The sequence below is a fragment of the Oculina patagonica genome, chromosome 5 (assembly GCF_052425735.1).
Source record: "Oculina patagonica isolate OP01 chromosome 5, crgOcupat, whole genome shotgun sequence".
Taxonomy (NCBI): domain Eukaryota; kingdom Metazoa; phylum Cnidaria; class Anthozoa; order Scleractinia; family Oculinidae; genus Oculina; species Oculina patagonica.
Genome location: NC_135762.1, coordinates 4,761,898 through 4,779,709, shown reverse-complemented (window position 1 = coordinate 4,779,709; position 17,812 = coordinate 4,761,898). Strand labels below are relative to the sequence as shown.

The 17,812-nt window shown below is 37.2% G+C and overlaps 1 protein-coding gene and 1 long non-coding RNA gene across 12 annotated transcripts in view; both read left to right on the top strand.

The window, feature by feature from the left end:
- Positions 1-17,061, top strand: part of LOC144653892 (substance-K receptor-like) — a 106,621-nt gene extending 89,560 nt beyond the window's left edge. For 7 of the 11 annotated variants that reach the window (XM_078514023.1, XM_078514028.1, XM_078514027.1 and 4 more), the window contains one exon: positions 15,790-17,061. In XM_078514023.1, coding sequence (XP_078370149.1) covers positions 15,874-16,860 — 987 coding nt within the window. In that variant the 5' untranslated portion in view covers positions 15,790-15,873 and the 3' untranslated portion in view covers positions 16,861-17,061. Of the gene's footprint in view, positions 1-2,166; positions 2,868-3,596; positions 4,388-4,623; positions 4,649-13,818; positions 14,257-15,789 lie in introns of those variants that run through there. The other 4 variants (XM_078514026.1, XM_078514025.1, XM_078514029.1 and 1 more) reach the window with 4 other exon arrangements.
- On the top strand, positions 9,033-12,305 carry LOC144654925 (uncharacterized). The gene is made up of 3 exons (XR_013571020.1): positions 9,033-9,368; positions 11,360-11,468; positions 11,965-12,305. It is a non-coding gene; the product is annotated as an uncharacterized LOC144654925 (long non-coding RNA).
- Positions 17,062-17,812: the final 751 nt, after the last annotated feature.

Sequence of the window (17,812 nt, the reverse complement as noted above, 5' to 3'; positions counted from 1 at the left end):
AATCGGATAAAACTAAACGGTTTAGCGAGCGAAACAATTTGTGTTTGAAGCTCTTGTGTGTTTCTTCGACGGCATATTTCTAGCTTTTTTGAGCACTCTATGGTCTGTTTTAGCGTGGAGATGTTTTTGCAGTATAGCACATGTTCGTTCTGCAAACCCCTACTAAAACAACGGGATTGATGCTATGAGTTGTGTGCATATGTTTCTTTCTTTCCACTACTTGACGTCTGTTGAGTGCAGTCGTTTGTATTGCTCGCACGAGGTAGAACGGGGCCCGTCCAAAAATCAACAGTCAATCGTAAATAAAGGTGACGGGCCTACACGACTCCTACGTTCGTGACATTAGAATATTTGCCGTTAAATGTTTAAATTCGGTCTTTCGACCTTATTTGCTTCTGACTTCTTTCTGAGGGTACTGTTTTAATTTGGGGGCAGTATGTGGTAAATAAAGGTGACGGGCCTACACGACTCCTACGTTCGTGACATTAGAACATTTGCCGTTATATGTTCAAATTCGGTCTTTCGACCTTATTTGCTTCTGACTTCTTTCTGAGGTTACTGTTTTTTTGAGACATTATGTATTGAAGAGAGCCGTGAGATGATTGTGGCCAAGGAATTCGAAGTGTCTAGAGGCGTTTTACAAGTCCGCGTTTTACTAGTCCAGTCCAGTCCAGTCTACAAGTTAAAGACACATCAAGACCACCCCACTGTGAATTGCCATAGCACAGACAAAATTATAGTCAATATCTTATGTGTTTTTAAGAGAATTACATAAGAACCAAGGCATGTCTTGTCTTGCCTTACATTGACATGCAATAATTTGGAAATACTAAGCTCGTAACAGTTTAAGACAGAATCCATCAGGAATTTGAGTAACATTAATTTTAGTTACGCAAAAATTGAGCACCAGAATAATTTAAATCCTTGTGTTCTTTCATACCTTGTTAAAGGCTTGACATGTGATAACACCAACATAACACCAACAACAGTTCTTTATCAGTGGGGATTGAAGAAAAAAATGGAAACATCATCACACAGTTGACCCCCATGCAAAAACACTCCAGGATGTCACGGGACTGTTTGGTGTCCGTCTGCCAATTTCTAACTTCAAATTCCAATGTTAAATTCACATTAAATTTTCAATATTTCTTAGTTGTCTAAATTTTACTAATTCTTTTAAAAAAACTATCACCTGCCAAACATCCCCAAAAATCACTCAAAAAATTACAAAATACCGCAATACATAGATACATGGGATGAGTGAAGTTTCCTTGGATTCCTTGAAACACCAACAAGATATTTCCGTTTAAGGTGGCTGATAATGGGTTTCAGTATTTCCCAGTCCTTATACTTTGGTTCAGGACTAAAAGCCTTCATCAATTGCTATTACAGTAATGGTATGAAACAAATGTTCAATCATTCATCAACAAGTTGTGATCATTTTCTTGACAATAGTAGTTCCCCGGTAAACAGTTGTAGTACTGTCCCATCAAAGTGCAATGCCTGGAAAATACCGAAAAGCACACGACCTTCAGGTGAAACCGCACCTTACAGTATTACCAATACACTGCACTTTGCTAAGTCTTAAAACTTTACATTGTCTAGTCGTCTACTTCAATCGTTTATTTGTATTTTGTGAGATACATTTATAAATTGAAACCATCATGTCATTAAGTAATAATGCAATCTCGACAACGTTCTAGATATTATATTATGCACACTAATACAGCTCATGCAAGCCCTGTGACTTACACAAACACAGTCGGACTGAGTGCTACTTAAGTAACTGCTTCGTGGTTTCTGCTGTACTGAACCCTGCCTTTCAAGGCAAAGCGCCCGATTTTAAGCTTCTCAAGCTTCTCAATGTTCTTGTTTCGTTAGTTAACCTACAAGCAAGGCGCTCTCAAAGAAACTCGCGCTTCCTTGTTGTTTACAAAGTTAAACTAACTTGTCACTCTATACACACGTACCGAAGTGATTAGTAAAGATATGCAAATTTGTGTGTTTATTCATACTAACTTTTTGCTTATGAGTATAATTATATTTTCACATTGGCAATACCAAAACTATTCGTCTTTACTACAAATTGTTTTCCTTAAAAAATCATGCAGTTTGCGCCTCCGGTGCGGCTACTCATCTCAATCTGCTCAATCCTAACTCAACTAACTGCACTTCAAAAGGACTGACAATTTAAGTTCATGACTCCAGCTGTTTTGCCGAAAATGTATCGAAACAAACTGATACCCCCTAGAATGTTTACATCCGCATAAAAAGACATGTTTTGTAATCATGCATGAGGCATTGACACTCGTGTATATATACCTGTATGATTCATCCGGAAACTGTCTTTTTTTTTTCTAAATAAACACATGCCAGAATTGAGTTAAGTCTATCTTTTTGACAATGATTGTCTCTTTCAGGTTAATTCTGTCCTTTAGGAACGTGACGGTTTACGCTTTTCTGGTTATTTAACAGATTATTCTCACGCGTGTGGTTTGCTTCCAGACTCTTCATGATTAGCACACTTACGTTAGAATTGTTAATTGTTCAAAGGTTTTGGTGAAAAATGCCGCAAATTTACTTCCAATTCCTGCTGAGAGAAAACGTGATAGCTAAACGCCGACGTTAAACGAAAAATATTTTTAGTCACGTAAAAATCTTGGTGCAGTATAAAGCGGCATTAGACACTGATGTTGTGGACTGGCATTTTCTTTGCAGTGAACTTTGTGTCTCGATCATAAGCCAAATGTTCCGGCGTTACCTCGACAGGCCTCAATATTTCTTCTTTTCTTAGTCTATGTTAGACATTTCAGCCTGCGTCATTTCATTTCATGCTTTCTGTCGTGAACCTTTAAATAGCTGGAAAAGTAAGTTTATTTTTTTGTTTATTATAAAACCTGTTTAACGAGAAACGGTCGAGGTCGAAAAATGTCAAAATTGTAAGAGATTTAGAACGTACCCCAGGCTGAAATTGGTTATGAAGTTATTCTATTTTCCATATTTTGAGTGTGAAAACTGAACATGAATTTGTTTCAGAATGGTTTACTGTAATACCACCTTGATTTAAAAATGGAAAGAAAAAGCAATTTAAGAACATACAGTATCCCGGTTCAAATTTTCATATTAACAGCATGCGGTCTAAGCACAACCCCCGCCTCCCCCAAAAAATATGTGTTTAGTATAAACGCAATATTCTAATGAAAAGAACCTGTGGTTTTAAATTTTTCATATGTTTGCTTCATAAAGCATGACTCATTATCACGCACGCCGCACAAAATGTAAATATGAACAGGTATAGCGTGATGTTTGTCGAGGACTCAAGCCGCTTGAGTCGCAAAGCAGCGTGAAAACATGTAAATGTTAAACGTTAACTGTAAAATCACGAACAAAGCCTTAAATATTCCTCTCAAAAGTTGTAGATAATCTGATAACAAACGTGATTACTTTGAACACTATGCGATTAAAAAGAGCGATCGATTATTCATTCAGTCAGGGCTTAAATAAATCTGTATTTCGAATTTTGCAAATTAGCTTTTGTAAACGTGTTTCATATTTACGCAAAATTGTTCGTCTTGTTTTGTCTGTGCAATACAGCTATTGTGCGCCTATTACTTTGTAATGAAATCAAAATTAACATGCGACTGGATTTTCTCACCGGTTGAAAAGTTTTCAGTAAACGATTGTACTTTCTTACTAGCTCGAATGACGAGAACGAGTATTGTTTGAGTTTTACAGGTGCCGAAACGCGAGCAAACAATTCTTATTTGAATTTTCTTCCAGATTGGGCGGAGTTAACCTTTTTGCTCAGTTACTTTAGCTCGGCGCTAAATTCGTGAAAGGCAAAGCAAACCGGCGATTCCCACTTTCATTTTTGCCCGTGTACAACAACTTATATTTAGCTTTGAGGCTTTTTTGAAAGTTCAAACCGAAAGGGCATAAAAACGATATCGCCTTTTTCAATTAACCAATAAAATTGTTTCTATGAAATGAAAATGTGTTATTTGTTTTGACAGAATATAGCTACGACTTAAATTACATTTGTTCTACGGATCAAAAATCACATGAAATTTAGTATTAACCACCCTAGGCCACGACAGTCCTTATTTTTTCTTACTTTGTCGAATGGGAAGCGAAAAAAGCGCGCGCGCGACCATCAATTAATTTCATTCGCAATTTTTTTTTTTGCTTCAAGCTTGACGGACGAACAAAGAGGGACCTCGAGCTTGTAGTCTACAACCACCCGCGCTCCGGGAAATTGACTTTGTTCTAATGGTCGGTTGTGTATTGTGCAGCACTACTGCCAACCTACTTATGCTGTGCTAAAAAATCTAAGGAGTGCATCACTCACGTGACATAACCGCTCTTTTCGTTTCGTGCAAGAGTACAAGTACGTTCATCGTCATATTGCTGTTATTTTTCTGTAAGGTCCAATATTTTTACGTTAGACCTTTTAGTATGTCGTCAAGGCAATTTACGCCTTTGTAAATAAAATGTCATAACCGGGGTATCAGGTAAAATAAATCATGCAATGTTTTTCTTAGTTAGTCACGTTCCAAAAAAAATTAATAAAATCTTAACATGGGGATTATATGCCTTGAGGATGAATTCGGACCTGCCGTAATGCCCATATGACGCTGTTTACACTTGGGTAGAAACACTGGACGAAAAAATGGATTTACTCAAGTTTGAAAGTTGAGCAAATATGATGCAAATTTGGGCATCTATCTTTGCACTAAATTTGCTCAAGTTGTAAAGTCCATGTAAACACAAATGTTTGTATCTGACGAATTGTTGTGCAAATGTGACGCAAAGATGACATTTGCTCCTTATTTACCTCACTTTTGCTCGCAAGGCAAATTTTTAACTTTCATGTTCATTTGTTAAACATTTGCCTTCTGTGTATAAATTACACGTTTACTACTTAATGCAAATTCAAGTAAACACTGTGCAAAATAAATTGTTTGTACTAAGTTTACATCACATTTGCGCGAGATACAAATAAGTAACTTTACCGTCAATTTTCTCGGATTTGCCATACAAGCAAACGTGTACATTTGTTATAGATGTGCGCATGTGTCAAAGAAATAATTTTGCCTCAATTACGCTCACATTTGCCAGGGAGCAAATATGTGAATTAACCAAATTTTTGCTACCGAGGCAAATGTTTAATTTGCTCTCTTTGGAAGAACAGTTTGTTTCAATGTTTCGTGTTTTCACATGCGAAAAGCAAAGTAGCGGGAACGATGAGTGGCGGCTGTATTCGCAGGCTATTCCCCAAGCTTACTATAAAATTTTCAATGATTTTTCACGTATAGATCGGACTTCGACCATCAACAAGGATCCGCCTATAGGCTTGAAATCATCATCTCCCTACCATGAAAACATGACGACCTAACTCCCTTATGTTCTGGCACATATCCCACTTGCGGAAACCTATATATAGTATACTACAGTGGAAGCTCTCCAAGCGAACCCTATAATAGGTGGTCATGCATCTCTAGTTATGGCTGCAATGGTATAACCATACGGGTTTTTGAAATCTTAGTTTTTGAAAATCATTTCTGTAAGCAGGCAGTTATAGTTATGAATCCTTTTTTCGGCTCATGGGTGGCCATCGACAGGAGCTTCGATGGTTGTCTGTTTACTGCTATTTTCACTATTTAGACAGAAAATTGATCGTTGGGTGTCTCTCCCCACCACCCAGCCATCCCCACCGCCCTACTCTCCCTTGTTTCTTTGGGTCTTATCGGACTGACTTGTGGGCAAGTTATAAGTGTTGATAAGTGTGATCTCATATGCGGTAAGTCCAAGTGTGTATGCCCATTAAATGGGCGTCGATAACTTGAAAGCGAGGCATTTATGCTAGCTCCAAAATTCCCCCTGGTATACGCAGGACACCCAGTATGTGTACAGGACACCACTTGAAATTAGGAATGCGTTCACCTTCGTCGAACGCAAAAAGATCTGTTCCTGATAATGCCAGGTGCCTCTGCCTAAATTCAAACAGGACAACAAAAAACTGCTGGACAAAGGCCCAGCAGTCAGCTCATTTTATATTTCACCTCTATAAAGTAACCACTGCTTGAAAGTGGAGTAAGGGATTTCATAAAGTTTCCATTACAGTCATTTATGATACTCATGAAGAAAGTGGAAAGCTGAATACCAACAATAACAATCAAATTGTTCAATAATTCGTTTTCATTATTTCAACTGAAGGATTTGATCATTTCAAGAAAAAATAATAAATTATTGTTTATTCTTATTCTTCGTTGTCACCTTTGGGCTAAAAAACATGGTTTCATCAGTAAATCCTCAACTGTTTTTTTTTTCTATGTGAAGGTTATGTCTATAATAAAAAGGGTTTCAAGAAAATAATAAAATAATTGCTTGCTTATTTATTGTCAATCATGATTGGTATTTACATTGTTATATACAGTTGAACCCCGGTAACTCGAACTCTGAAGGGAAGCGAAAAAAAGTTCCAGTTAGCGAGGTTTTCGAATTAACCAAGTAAAAATGAATGAAAAGTGGGTCCAAGGGAAATAGAAGCTAGTTCGAGTTAGCGGGGTTGTTCGAGTTATCCAAGTTCGAGTTACCGGGGTTCTACTGTAGTTTTCACTGACTGACTAAAGATGACCACATCTTGACAGTGGGCTTCCTAAAAATGACCACATTTTGAAAACCCAATAGTGGAAACTACATATGGGGCTTCCCTAGCCTGAGATCTTGGATTGTACAGTTCCAGAAAATATCCATAGTCATTGAAAATTCTCAGGGAGGAAGGGGGGCTCAAAAGCCAAATTATTATTTCAAGGAACATATGGAAATTATCTGGAATTTCCAGAAGAGTGGGAGGGGGTGGGGGGGGGGGGAATTTACACTGTAACCCAAACAGCCTTCTGTGGGGAGGGTTTTCTCTCCATTTTCAATTGTGTCACAGTATTTTTTCTCGCTATTTTCAACCATCATGGTCTATTTTTCCCCTTATCATGTGTCACACATAAACTCTTTGCTACCCTCTTAAAATGATTTTGATTTAGTTAAGCAAACCAATGCAAAGAGAGCATATGAGTGATGAAAGTTCACTCTTTTGGGCACATTAAAGCCCCAGACAATGAACAATGAACTACATGTAGTGAGCAGTGAATTTATACTTATAATCAAAAACACAAAAATAGAGGGCTGTGAACAGTCTATATAAACAAACAGAATTTTACATTTCATAAAAACAGCTTGTATTATCGAAGGTGCAGTTAGGTTTTAGTCTGTCAAAAAGCAAGCGGTTCCCATGAGCGAAACTAATTTACTGATCAAATCAGAAAACAATTATTAAACTTGGTTTCCGCAAAATATTGTGATCTGTCATTATTGTCAATATTGTGTCCTCCTACATGGAGGGTGCCCCAGCTACCCGAGTTACCCCGCTAGAAGGGATGAACATAGCCCGCCTTAACATGCAGAATTCACAGCCCTTCTACCCGAGTTAAGAACAGTGTCATTGAAGCGTGTTACTGCCTGGGAAAACCATGTACCGGGTACATGTAGATCCAAATGATTGAAGAAAAATATGACTTTTTACTGAATATTTAAGGCTAGCCGTCTTCAAACTTATTATACTTTGATGCGCAAGCTCTTAAACATTTACTGCGTGTATTTTTGGGGGAACTCAATCAAAATTCAAGTCTTTGGCCACCAAAATGAAATTAAATTTGTTGTTTCGTAAATAAGGATAATCATTCCTAAGAAAATTTCAGATTATTAAATAAGCTGTTGCTCAAATAAATTTATATTTTCCAGTCAACAGATAAAACTAATTTGAACTAATTTTGGTTAAATAGCACTGTTTTGGTCCAGAATTTATACATTTTATGCCATTAACTTCATATTTAAATTTAGAACACGTGCAAAAACTTATCCCGGCAAGCCAGGATAGCCCAGGCAATTTACATGACAAAGGCTATCCTACCTAGAAAGGTGCCCCGGCAAGTAGACCGAGTGCGCAGGCAAGGCGGGCTTCCCGCCTAGTATGTAAACACTTCAATGTGTTTTCAAAAGAAATAGGGGCGGATCCAGGAATTCCTGAAAGGGGGGGGGGGGGGGTTGTATACCTTAATATTTTTTATGCATGATTAAAAGGGACAGAAGTTACAACAATAGTTCATATTTGTCGTTTTTCTTCAGGCCTCGTCTCGTATATTGAACAATGTAGCGAAGTAGTGGAAGTGAAACAACTACGAATAAAACAATTTTATTCTATTATTTTTATGCAGTTTCAAAGAAATAAAAAAATGCTGCGCAAAAAAGGGGGGGGGGGGTCCGCCTGTGAGAAACGTATGAAAAGTTGGCTCGCCAGGGTAGCTGGGTTAGCCGGGGCACCTGCCTTTCATGTAAACCGGCCCTAAGCTTTAAGATTGTAGATCGATTTTGTTCAAAATAGCCAGTGGTAATTAAGTCAATAATGATCCAATTGTCATCAGCCTTCGCAACTGGTGTGCCATGATATCAATACTTTGAAGAGATTGTACAAAAAGGTGTTATACGAAAGATTAAGATGATTTCTTTAAGACTTGCCTGTTCACGACGATGTAAAGTCAGCCATTTTGCTTAGCACTTTCTCACAACATAGAGCAATCGTGCTGTCAAATCTTCCATGGTCGTCGCTTGATCATCCTCAAGTGCAAGCACAATCTTTTTCCCGTTTTCTTCTTTTTCTAAGACCTAACCTTTCTCTTTCGTTTTCTTTTTTCGTTCTACATCCTCGCTTTTTCCTCTGGTGTATTCTTTCTCCAAAAAGATTCACGTTCATTCTCGATTTTTTAGCTGGAGGCCGACATAATTATTCGTGTTAAAAATTCCCGCTTTTTCCCGGCAAAAATCGTGTCAGTGGTAAGGCTTTACGCTAATTTGCTACTTCACTTATTGAACACGAGATGTACCAATTCGTCACCAGGTCCTCCCGTAGTTTGACGTCAGTATGCTGTTTTAGCCAATGAAAATGTCAATGGCTGTCACGTGGTGATTATATACCCATTCAAACCGATTCAAACCTAGAAGCGCCATTTTATTTCAGTTTGTCGCTTTTTTTTGTTAGTTCATTCTATTATGGCAACAAAATCACCAAACCAAACAGGCAAACGGGACTCTGAACATGAGGGATGCAAACAGTAATTCACAAGTACACCTCGAGCTTCGCGATCTCAAACGCAGCCATCATCTTCGAGCCCGAACGGTCCAACGGCCATGTAGACAGTGAGCAAAACGTCCTCGAACAACAGCCCATCTTTCACTGACAGTTTTAACCAGGAACGTTCATCGCCCACAGCGTCATCCACACCGGTATTTGATGTTATCGAGTATGCCATACAACGGTAAGTAAGACTGCGAGGATCAAACTGCCTACCAAACATACTAACATTCCTCTGAAATAGAGCTTTTATCTTTGCTACTTGGTTGTTTGTCTTATATAAATTCATCCTGGTAATAGGGCTGAGTTTTAATAGTTCAGTTTGTGATATTTGGTCTAAAATCATTCACATGTGATGGAAAAACGCAGATAACTATGGAGCAGGGGACTGATTTGCTATTCTCTTGAGTGCATGTTTACAGATATAATTGGATGACACAAAGTCCTATAATGTACTTATACAAAATAATATAGGATAAATGTTATACCGAGTAAATGCATTGTGTCTATAATACAGGCATTAAATGCAACCTAAGAATCCTGAAGGTTGGTACATTGCATTTAATATATGCACATGAAAATACAAAACAAAGATACTTAATACAATCTACTGGACATTTTTATCAATAAAAACAACCCACCTGCTAATGAACGGAACAGATAATTTCTCCCCCAAACCAGGCATGCAAACAGAAAGATAATAGACAGCGATGACAATTGGAATCTATTACTTTGCAAAAAAGCCTACCATATCAAGCGTTCATAGCACCATCTTTGAACAATGGTCTAAAAGCAAGCAGGGAATTATGCCTACTTTTTTTACAGTTCCATCTTGTTTTTTATTTTCATGTGCAAATGTACCATCCTTCAGTAAAATCAAAGCTACCTGTTTGTCACCTTAGTCGAAATATTTTTACTACACCAACCATTCCTTGCATTTGTTGCCCGTATTTTAGACACAATGCATTTACTTGGTATTACATTGATCCTTGATCTCTTAAAACTATCAGCTATTTTATCATTTTAATTAGAGCAATTTGTTTTAAATTCAAACCCACCGAGGATTCAACATTTAAATAATAGTAGTCAAATGACGGCAACATGCAAATGTGCTGTTGGGCATTTAAGCTGCACACGCCCCAATTTGGCGAATAAACAGGGCTCGCCATAAAAAACTAATCAGATCTTAGAATTTTGTTAAGTTATAATCAAATGTTTTACCAAGTGTGTAAACTCCAGAAAATATTCATACTTCCCCATAGAGAGGTTGGAAATTTAAGGGAAGGAGAGGATCTCAAAGATCCAAACATTTAAAGCAATGTTTGAAGCTAAATTAAAATTTTTAGACAGGAGGGGAGTCATATGAAAGATCCCTTAGTGGAAATGGTATGGATACAATGTATTTTCTGGAACCACAAATTGACTACTGAGGTTTTTCAGAGAAGAGAAAAAGGGTTTCTTTAGTCACTTGTAAGTTAAATAATATCCTCAAGCTGAAAGGCCATTTAACCAACATTTCCTTTTCCAATACAAAGAATATGGTTTTTTTGCTTGGGCAGGCACCCAAATCAACCTAGATTCAATGAACTTGACAACAATGGCAAATTTAAGCTGGTGTACAAAGTACCAGTTGGCACCATAAAAAGTAAACCCTCTTTTTTCTTCTATCTCACAAAATTAATGTACTTCTAGCTCTATCAACTGTTTTGTTAGAAGTACAGTTGCAGAACCTAGTCTGAATTTTTCATTGGTTTAAAAATTTTAATCTCACCAGTATAATTTTAATTGCCTTTGTTGAGTATGCATGGTCACTGATCTCATTGATAAATTGGAAATCTGAAACAACAGTTTGTGGTGTTTATTCAGTGACATCCTAGAAGTTTTATGAACATTAAGTAAGCTCTTGAGAACTCTAACCACAGGTGTCTCAATAGATAACCCACACCTGCTATTAAATTTTTGTCATAAATATTGTGCAAAAAGGTGCAGATTATACATGTAGTTTTACTGTAACTTTACCCCAAGTCTTTCTCCTTCTTATTTTTGTTTGGAATAGTTTATTTCAAACACTCATGAATACATCTTTTGAATAGTTTAGTGATGATTAAATCTAAGAATATTTCTCTTTGCCATGTTTGAACAAACTGATTTTTTTGGATTATTATTATTTTGTAGCTGCTATGGGTGTCCATTTTCAGACAAAGTAAAGGCAAAGTGTCATTAACTCAAGAAATGCAGTCAACATCTCTCGAAGGAGCAGAGCGTCCAAAGCCATCTAAATATGGTAATTTTTTTATGATTCAACAGTGTTCTAGAATTTTGTACAGTTAATTGCAATTAGTGTATGTGAATACAAAATGTAATTTAAATATTCAGAGTCTATTTAGCTATGGATGCAAGCAGAAGGTTCTTACATGAAAGCGCAAGAAGAAAAACAAGAAGATTAAATTTTTGAATGCAATGCTGTGTATTTTGGTTACATTATTTAAAAAAAAACACATTGTAGTTCTAATTCTAGCTGCTACAACTGTAATGTGCATGATATTTTGTGTGCATTCACATTCAAAATACATACCAGTACATGTACAATGATTCATGCATTTTGCATAGCTCTCACAGTTTACTGTCTCTAAATAGATTCTTAGGCCTTTCTGTTTAAAGACTTTAAGAAAGAGTGGTCTTTGGATTGGTATTCTTTTAAACCCACATTTTATTGTCAATTTGTGACTCAAGAGTTACCATTGATAAATAATTTTCTTAAATATATTTTTCTTTTACAGAAAAAGAGGCAGAGGGTAAAAGCTTTCAGTAGAGCAGTCCACATCCTAACAGTAAAGGAAAAAGATCACTACCAGAAATTCCTGACTGTGGACTTTATGTTGTCTGAGTATTTCATGCCAGAGATAGAAGAGGAGAGTGGAAACAGAGATGGCTGTGAGAGCCCAGGCTTAGAAAAGAAATTCTTTAGCACCAGCACACTTTAGTGGCGCAGTCCTGCTTTAATGCAGGTTACATGTATGCACACCATTTACTGAAAGGCAGCACATACATTGTAGAAGGACTGCAAAAAGGCATCAATATGCAATCTTGAGCTCCTTTGCACCTGATGGCATTCCTTTGCCCTAGCATAACTGGTACCTTCTGCCCTCCTTTTGTTTAATAATGGGGTGCATCACTGCATTTCTAAAGCTTAAAGGAAAAAAACTAAAATCTCATACTATTTTGTTTTAAACTTTTTGAGAACTTTAATTGTTTAAAATGGAAATTTCAACTATTGAATGGTGATTATTACAGTACTGTTTTCCTGAAAGCTGCATGTACATTGTACTTGATTGAATGCTTTCTTTTTTTTAATGTTTAGTTGTCTTTTTTATGCAAAAACCTCATTTTTGTGAACAAGCTACTGTAAGTTAGGCTTTTCATGCTGTCATTGATCTTTCAAATGTGCATTGAACTGTCTGTGACAATGGCTGATTCATGGTAACCAAATGTTCACATACATACACTAAAACAGTTTACTGATCATAATTACAATATTTCTTATGTAGATGTTTGGGGGAGTTTTATACTTATTGTTTTAAAATGTTTAGCTGTTTGCCTTCTGACAATATTTAAAGATACATGTACTTACCGGCATGTACAAGTATAATATTTTATTCATTTAACAGTTACGAACAGTCAATCAAGAACATTAAGTATGGTAGGCATCTCATGCTTACTGTTCTAAAAAAGTTTTAAGCTGCTTACCATGTGAGAATAGTTATTGATTTTAAGTTAGTGATGACCGGTAAAGAAATAGAAAGCATTGTATATGCCCTTTTTAAGACTGTTTCAAAGTGCTTAGCTGTTTTTTTTTTTTTTTTCTTTTACTTCTATTTCAAGATATGTATAATATTTCTTTTGATTCCGTGGTGCCATGTGACATTGTTGAAATAAATAATTACATATAGAGCTTGAAATGTGTGCATGCATTTTGTTTTGTTTATTTTAATCATTCTCTGTTTTCCATTTTCATTTTTCATTATACAAGTAACTAGTGAGAGGGGAAGTTTGCTTGTTTGGCACAACGTTTTAAATGCTTGTTCAAACAAAGGCTTTCATGATCAGTGAATGTTCACTGGCACTTCTATTTGTAAATAGCATGTAAAGACTAGGCAAATTTACTATTTTGCCCTCCCTTATTTTCTTGCAAATACTGGCCAAATATGGCATTTGACTATATAGCAAACATAACCAAACGAAAGCAAATATGGTATTTCCGTCAGTGCAAATCCTTCCTTTCATGAGGCAAATTTATATATTTGCCTGCTATTTACTGCGAAAGTAAAATTGATTTTTGTTCGTATTTGTCACGCTATAGTAAATGTGTGCAAACATCAAGTTTATTTCATGTCCAAATATCATCAAAGCGAAGTAAACTTCACTTTTGTAAGTATTTGCTATCAATGTAAATGCGGAGCAAAGACGACATTTACTAGATCTTTGCTTTACTTGCAATTTTACAGCAAACACAAAGTTTGACTTGCGTTCAAATATGATCAAAGCTAAGCAAATGTAATATTTTGCAACATATTTGCTACACGTGTAAATACAACTTTTCGTCTAGCAAATTTAACTATTTACCTCACCTTTACTACAACAGAAAAGCTGTCGCAAATGTACAATTTATCTTTACATTTGCTACCGGTATGAAAACATTGAGTAAATGCGGTATTTACCATTTTTGCCTTGTGTGCAAATATAATGCAATCATGATATTTGTTTCTGAGCAAATTTGAGCAGTGTCGTTCAAATATGGTATTTACTTCATATTTGCTACGATTTTGCTAGGTTGTAAATCCGTTTTTTCGTGCAGTGAAAATCTCGCTTGCTTTTTATTAGATATGATTTTAGCGGACAACTTCAAAGGCCTTTGTTTTTCATTTCTTCGAGGAGTGATAATATTCTGTCAACAGTTTCAAAGCAACTACGAAAAGCAACCTACGAGGAAATAAATTGGCTAAAACTGACATCATTTCATTACATCAAGGTTAAATGCGTCAGCTCATGATTTGTTGGCGCAACTTTACAATGTAATACTATATTTATCGCACGTTTTGCATTTAGGGACTGGTCAATAAGTATCAGGGGGGGGGGGGTGGGCCGGAGCAATTGGAAAAGTGGTGGCTCGAAAATTTGTGACCCACCCCTTCCGTCTGGCTCAAAACCGACTAACCCACCCCTGACAGGGGGTTGAAAATTACATGACCCACCCCCTTTGCTAAAAAAAATCAAGGGACCTATCATTTCTTTATCATCTGTTAGGGGTTGGAGATTTTTTATTTGACTTCAGCTTTTTAAGTGAAATTCCCTACATAGACATTTTCCCTGATGGACACTGCTGGTCCATGTACGTCTTTTTCCATTTCTTGACACACCAAAGAAGGATGAATTTATCACTTCTCATACTAGCCTTTTGTAAGTTTTCCACATATTTGTGTGTAAAGTCCATGGGGAAATTTAGACACAAACATATGCAAAAAAAACTAAATCAGTATATGATATTAATTCATAATCAATTATTGAAGAGTTCATATTTTTATACAGAAATTAATAACATAAAATACAACCACTGTCCATCATTCATATTTGCAAATTGTTTGAGAAATATATCTTATTAACCACGCGCGAGGGCCGTACTGGGCGAATATTAGCCCGAGGTCTTGACAGTACGGATTGAGCGCAGCGAGGTCCGTACAAAAAAGACCGAGGGCCAATATTCGCCCAGTACGGTCCCGAGCAAGCTTGGTTAATAAGAGATTTATTACACGACTAGAAACTTTGTGTAGTGGGAATTGCTACCCGGTAGATGTCGTGGAAAACAATGTGCGGCAGAACTTTTACGCTCGCTAAAGGAGTTATAACTATTTCTGTGTTTAAGGTCATTTCATTTTCAAAGCAATAAAAACTCCGAAAAAATCTTGCAAAAAATCTAGCAAAAATCTTGCGCTAAATCGCGAGGGAATTAGCGCGGGATCATCCGGGACAAAATCCGGTCCGATACTTGGAAAATATCGGCCCTCGCGGGACCGGAAATTAAGTAATCTGATTGGCTGATTTAGTTATTAGCCCTAGGACCACCTTAGTCGTGTAATAAAAGAGTTTACTGGTATTTAAAGGCCTAAAGCCCAGCGTGAATCTATGTAGGTCGAATAGAGTCAGGTAAAACTAATGATATGATTACAAGCCATCTAGGGGAGTCAGGGGGCATGCTCCCCCGGGAAATTTTTATATATGGGCCTTTTGAAATCGCTAGAAATTCATTTAAAACTGCTTACATGGAGAAATTTATCAATTTTATATACTGATGAAAACAACTTTTTTTGGAACTATAACAGTTAAAAGTAAGTGAATAAATAAGATGACCCACCCCCTACGTGTAGATCAAAATTACATAACCCACCCCTTTTCGAGGGCTCAAAAACTGATGACCCACCCCCTTTCTGCTCCGGCCCACCCCCCCCCCCCCCCCTGTACTTATTGACCAGTCCCTTATTTTATTTTCCCGATTGGGTAAAATGAGAAAAACATTCACACATCGATCTGTCTTATTATTATTTTATCAGGTATAACAAGGCTAACGACGATCAACATTTGGCATTTCGTCCCAAATTATTGTCAACTTATCCGTAATCTGACGTTAGCACGTTATGGCGAACTCATCATCAACACAAAACGCTACCGGCAATTCTTCAGCGGCTCAAGAGCAAATTGGTTCAATGGGATTCTATGGAACAAATGAATTTGAAACGATTATTGTGGTTCTCCTATCATTTGTGATAGTCTTTGGCTTTCTGGGTAATTTAACAGTTATTGGAACCATTTTCCAACGCCAGCGAAACCTCAAGACTTCGAGTAATTACTTGATCATGAATATCGCCATTGCTGATCTTTTGGTAGCGGTGGTTGTCGCCCCGCTCCGCTTTGTGGAGATGTATCACGGCTGGCCTCTCGGAGAATTTCTCTGCCACTTCTTAGCGCCCCTCCAAGACGTTATTGTATGCATATCGGTGGTAACCCACACCGTGATTGCTTTGGAAAGATATCGGGGAATAGTACAGCCATTTAAAGAAAAGCTCTCCATTCGCCGAACAAAACAAGCTATTGGCGTTATATGGTTGGCTTGTTACATCGCCAGTGGCCTTCCCATTGCTTTGATCGTACAAGAGACGGTCATAGAGGGTGTTTCAGCATGCGGGGTCGAATGGCCATCGCATATTTTTCTCCAGGTGTATGTAGTTTATCTCGCAGTCGTTTTTGTAATCGTGCCTTTGGTGATTCAAACTTATACGTACTCCTACATTGTCAAAGTAGTCAATACTGACGTCATGGCTGGTACTGACGACTCCACAGCCATTCAGCTCGACTCGAGCGACTTAGACACCCATGCACACCGCAAACTCACGCAGAGCAGAGCTCGAGTGGTTAAGACGCTAATCCTACTTGTCGTCGCCTTTCACCTGTGTTCCATTCCTCGCGTCTTTACAATGCTGCTGTGGGAATTCGGAAATTTTGAAAACAATCTGAGCTTCCAGTATGCATATACAATAACTCTGATTATATACTATCTAAAGCACGTGATCAATCCTTTTATTATATTTGCAACGAGCGCAGAATTCCGTGGCAGTTGTTGTTGAACTAGCTATCTGGCAGCTATATGCATGACCACTGTAAGTGAACATACCATTTTTTTAATTCAAGCGAAAGAAAAATGATCCGATTAAAAAGAAAAAATCGATAGGCTTGTCTTCCATTGTCCTAAAATTGGACAGATGTTTAAGTGTTTAATTAGACATAAGGAAATAAAATGGTGCAGTGGTACTGAACCATCAAGCCAACTGGGAGCTGGTCTCTTTGTGAGTTCGTAATATACGTATACCCTTAGAAGATGAAGATATGGACATAATATATGAAGTATCATACAATTTATTCAAGCTCACCGAATGTTTGCTAAGCGTCTGATCAGATATAGACCACAGATGACGTCAAAGTGTAGTAAGAACAAAAAAGTGGCCCATGAGCGTTAGGCGAGTGACATTATGACTTCTTCTTATAACTGAACATACCCAAGGCTAAATAGAATCTAATTGTTTTATTCAATAACAGAAGACTTCAATTAATTCTAAAGCAAGGCCGCTACCGGTAAGCTAAAGTTGTTTTCATCCACTCCACTAGGAGTTCATTATGTACTCTTAATTTAACCGATGTTACTGACATTTACGAGGTCACGTGAGCAGTGAAAGCGGTCTGGAAGTGAGGCCCTGCACCTGTCAATGCAATGCATATGACGTAAGCAGTTTTTGTTACCTGCATTCAAGATAAAAAAAATAGGCGTTGTGAGACGGGTAAAAATAGGCTATAACAGCTTCACCGACTAAGCAAGACGAGTCTGTTGATTCACGATTACGTCAGTTGGAAAAGAAAAATGTAACGAACGATCGCAACATGGGTGCGTGTGGGTGAGAGCGGCTGACAAATTATTAAAAATACAGCAATTTCTTTAAATATTATCAAAACATTCAATCAGTTTCTTTTAATCGCAAATTCCATTTCTGAACTTAAAAGTCAAATGAAGTCATTATTATAGCG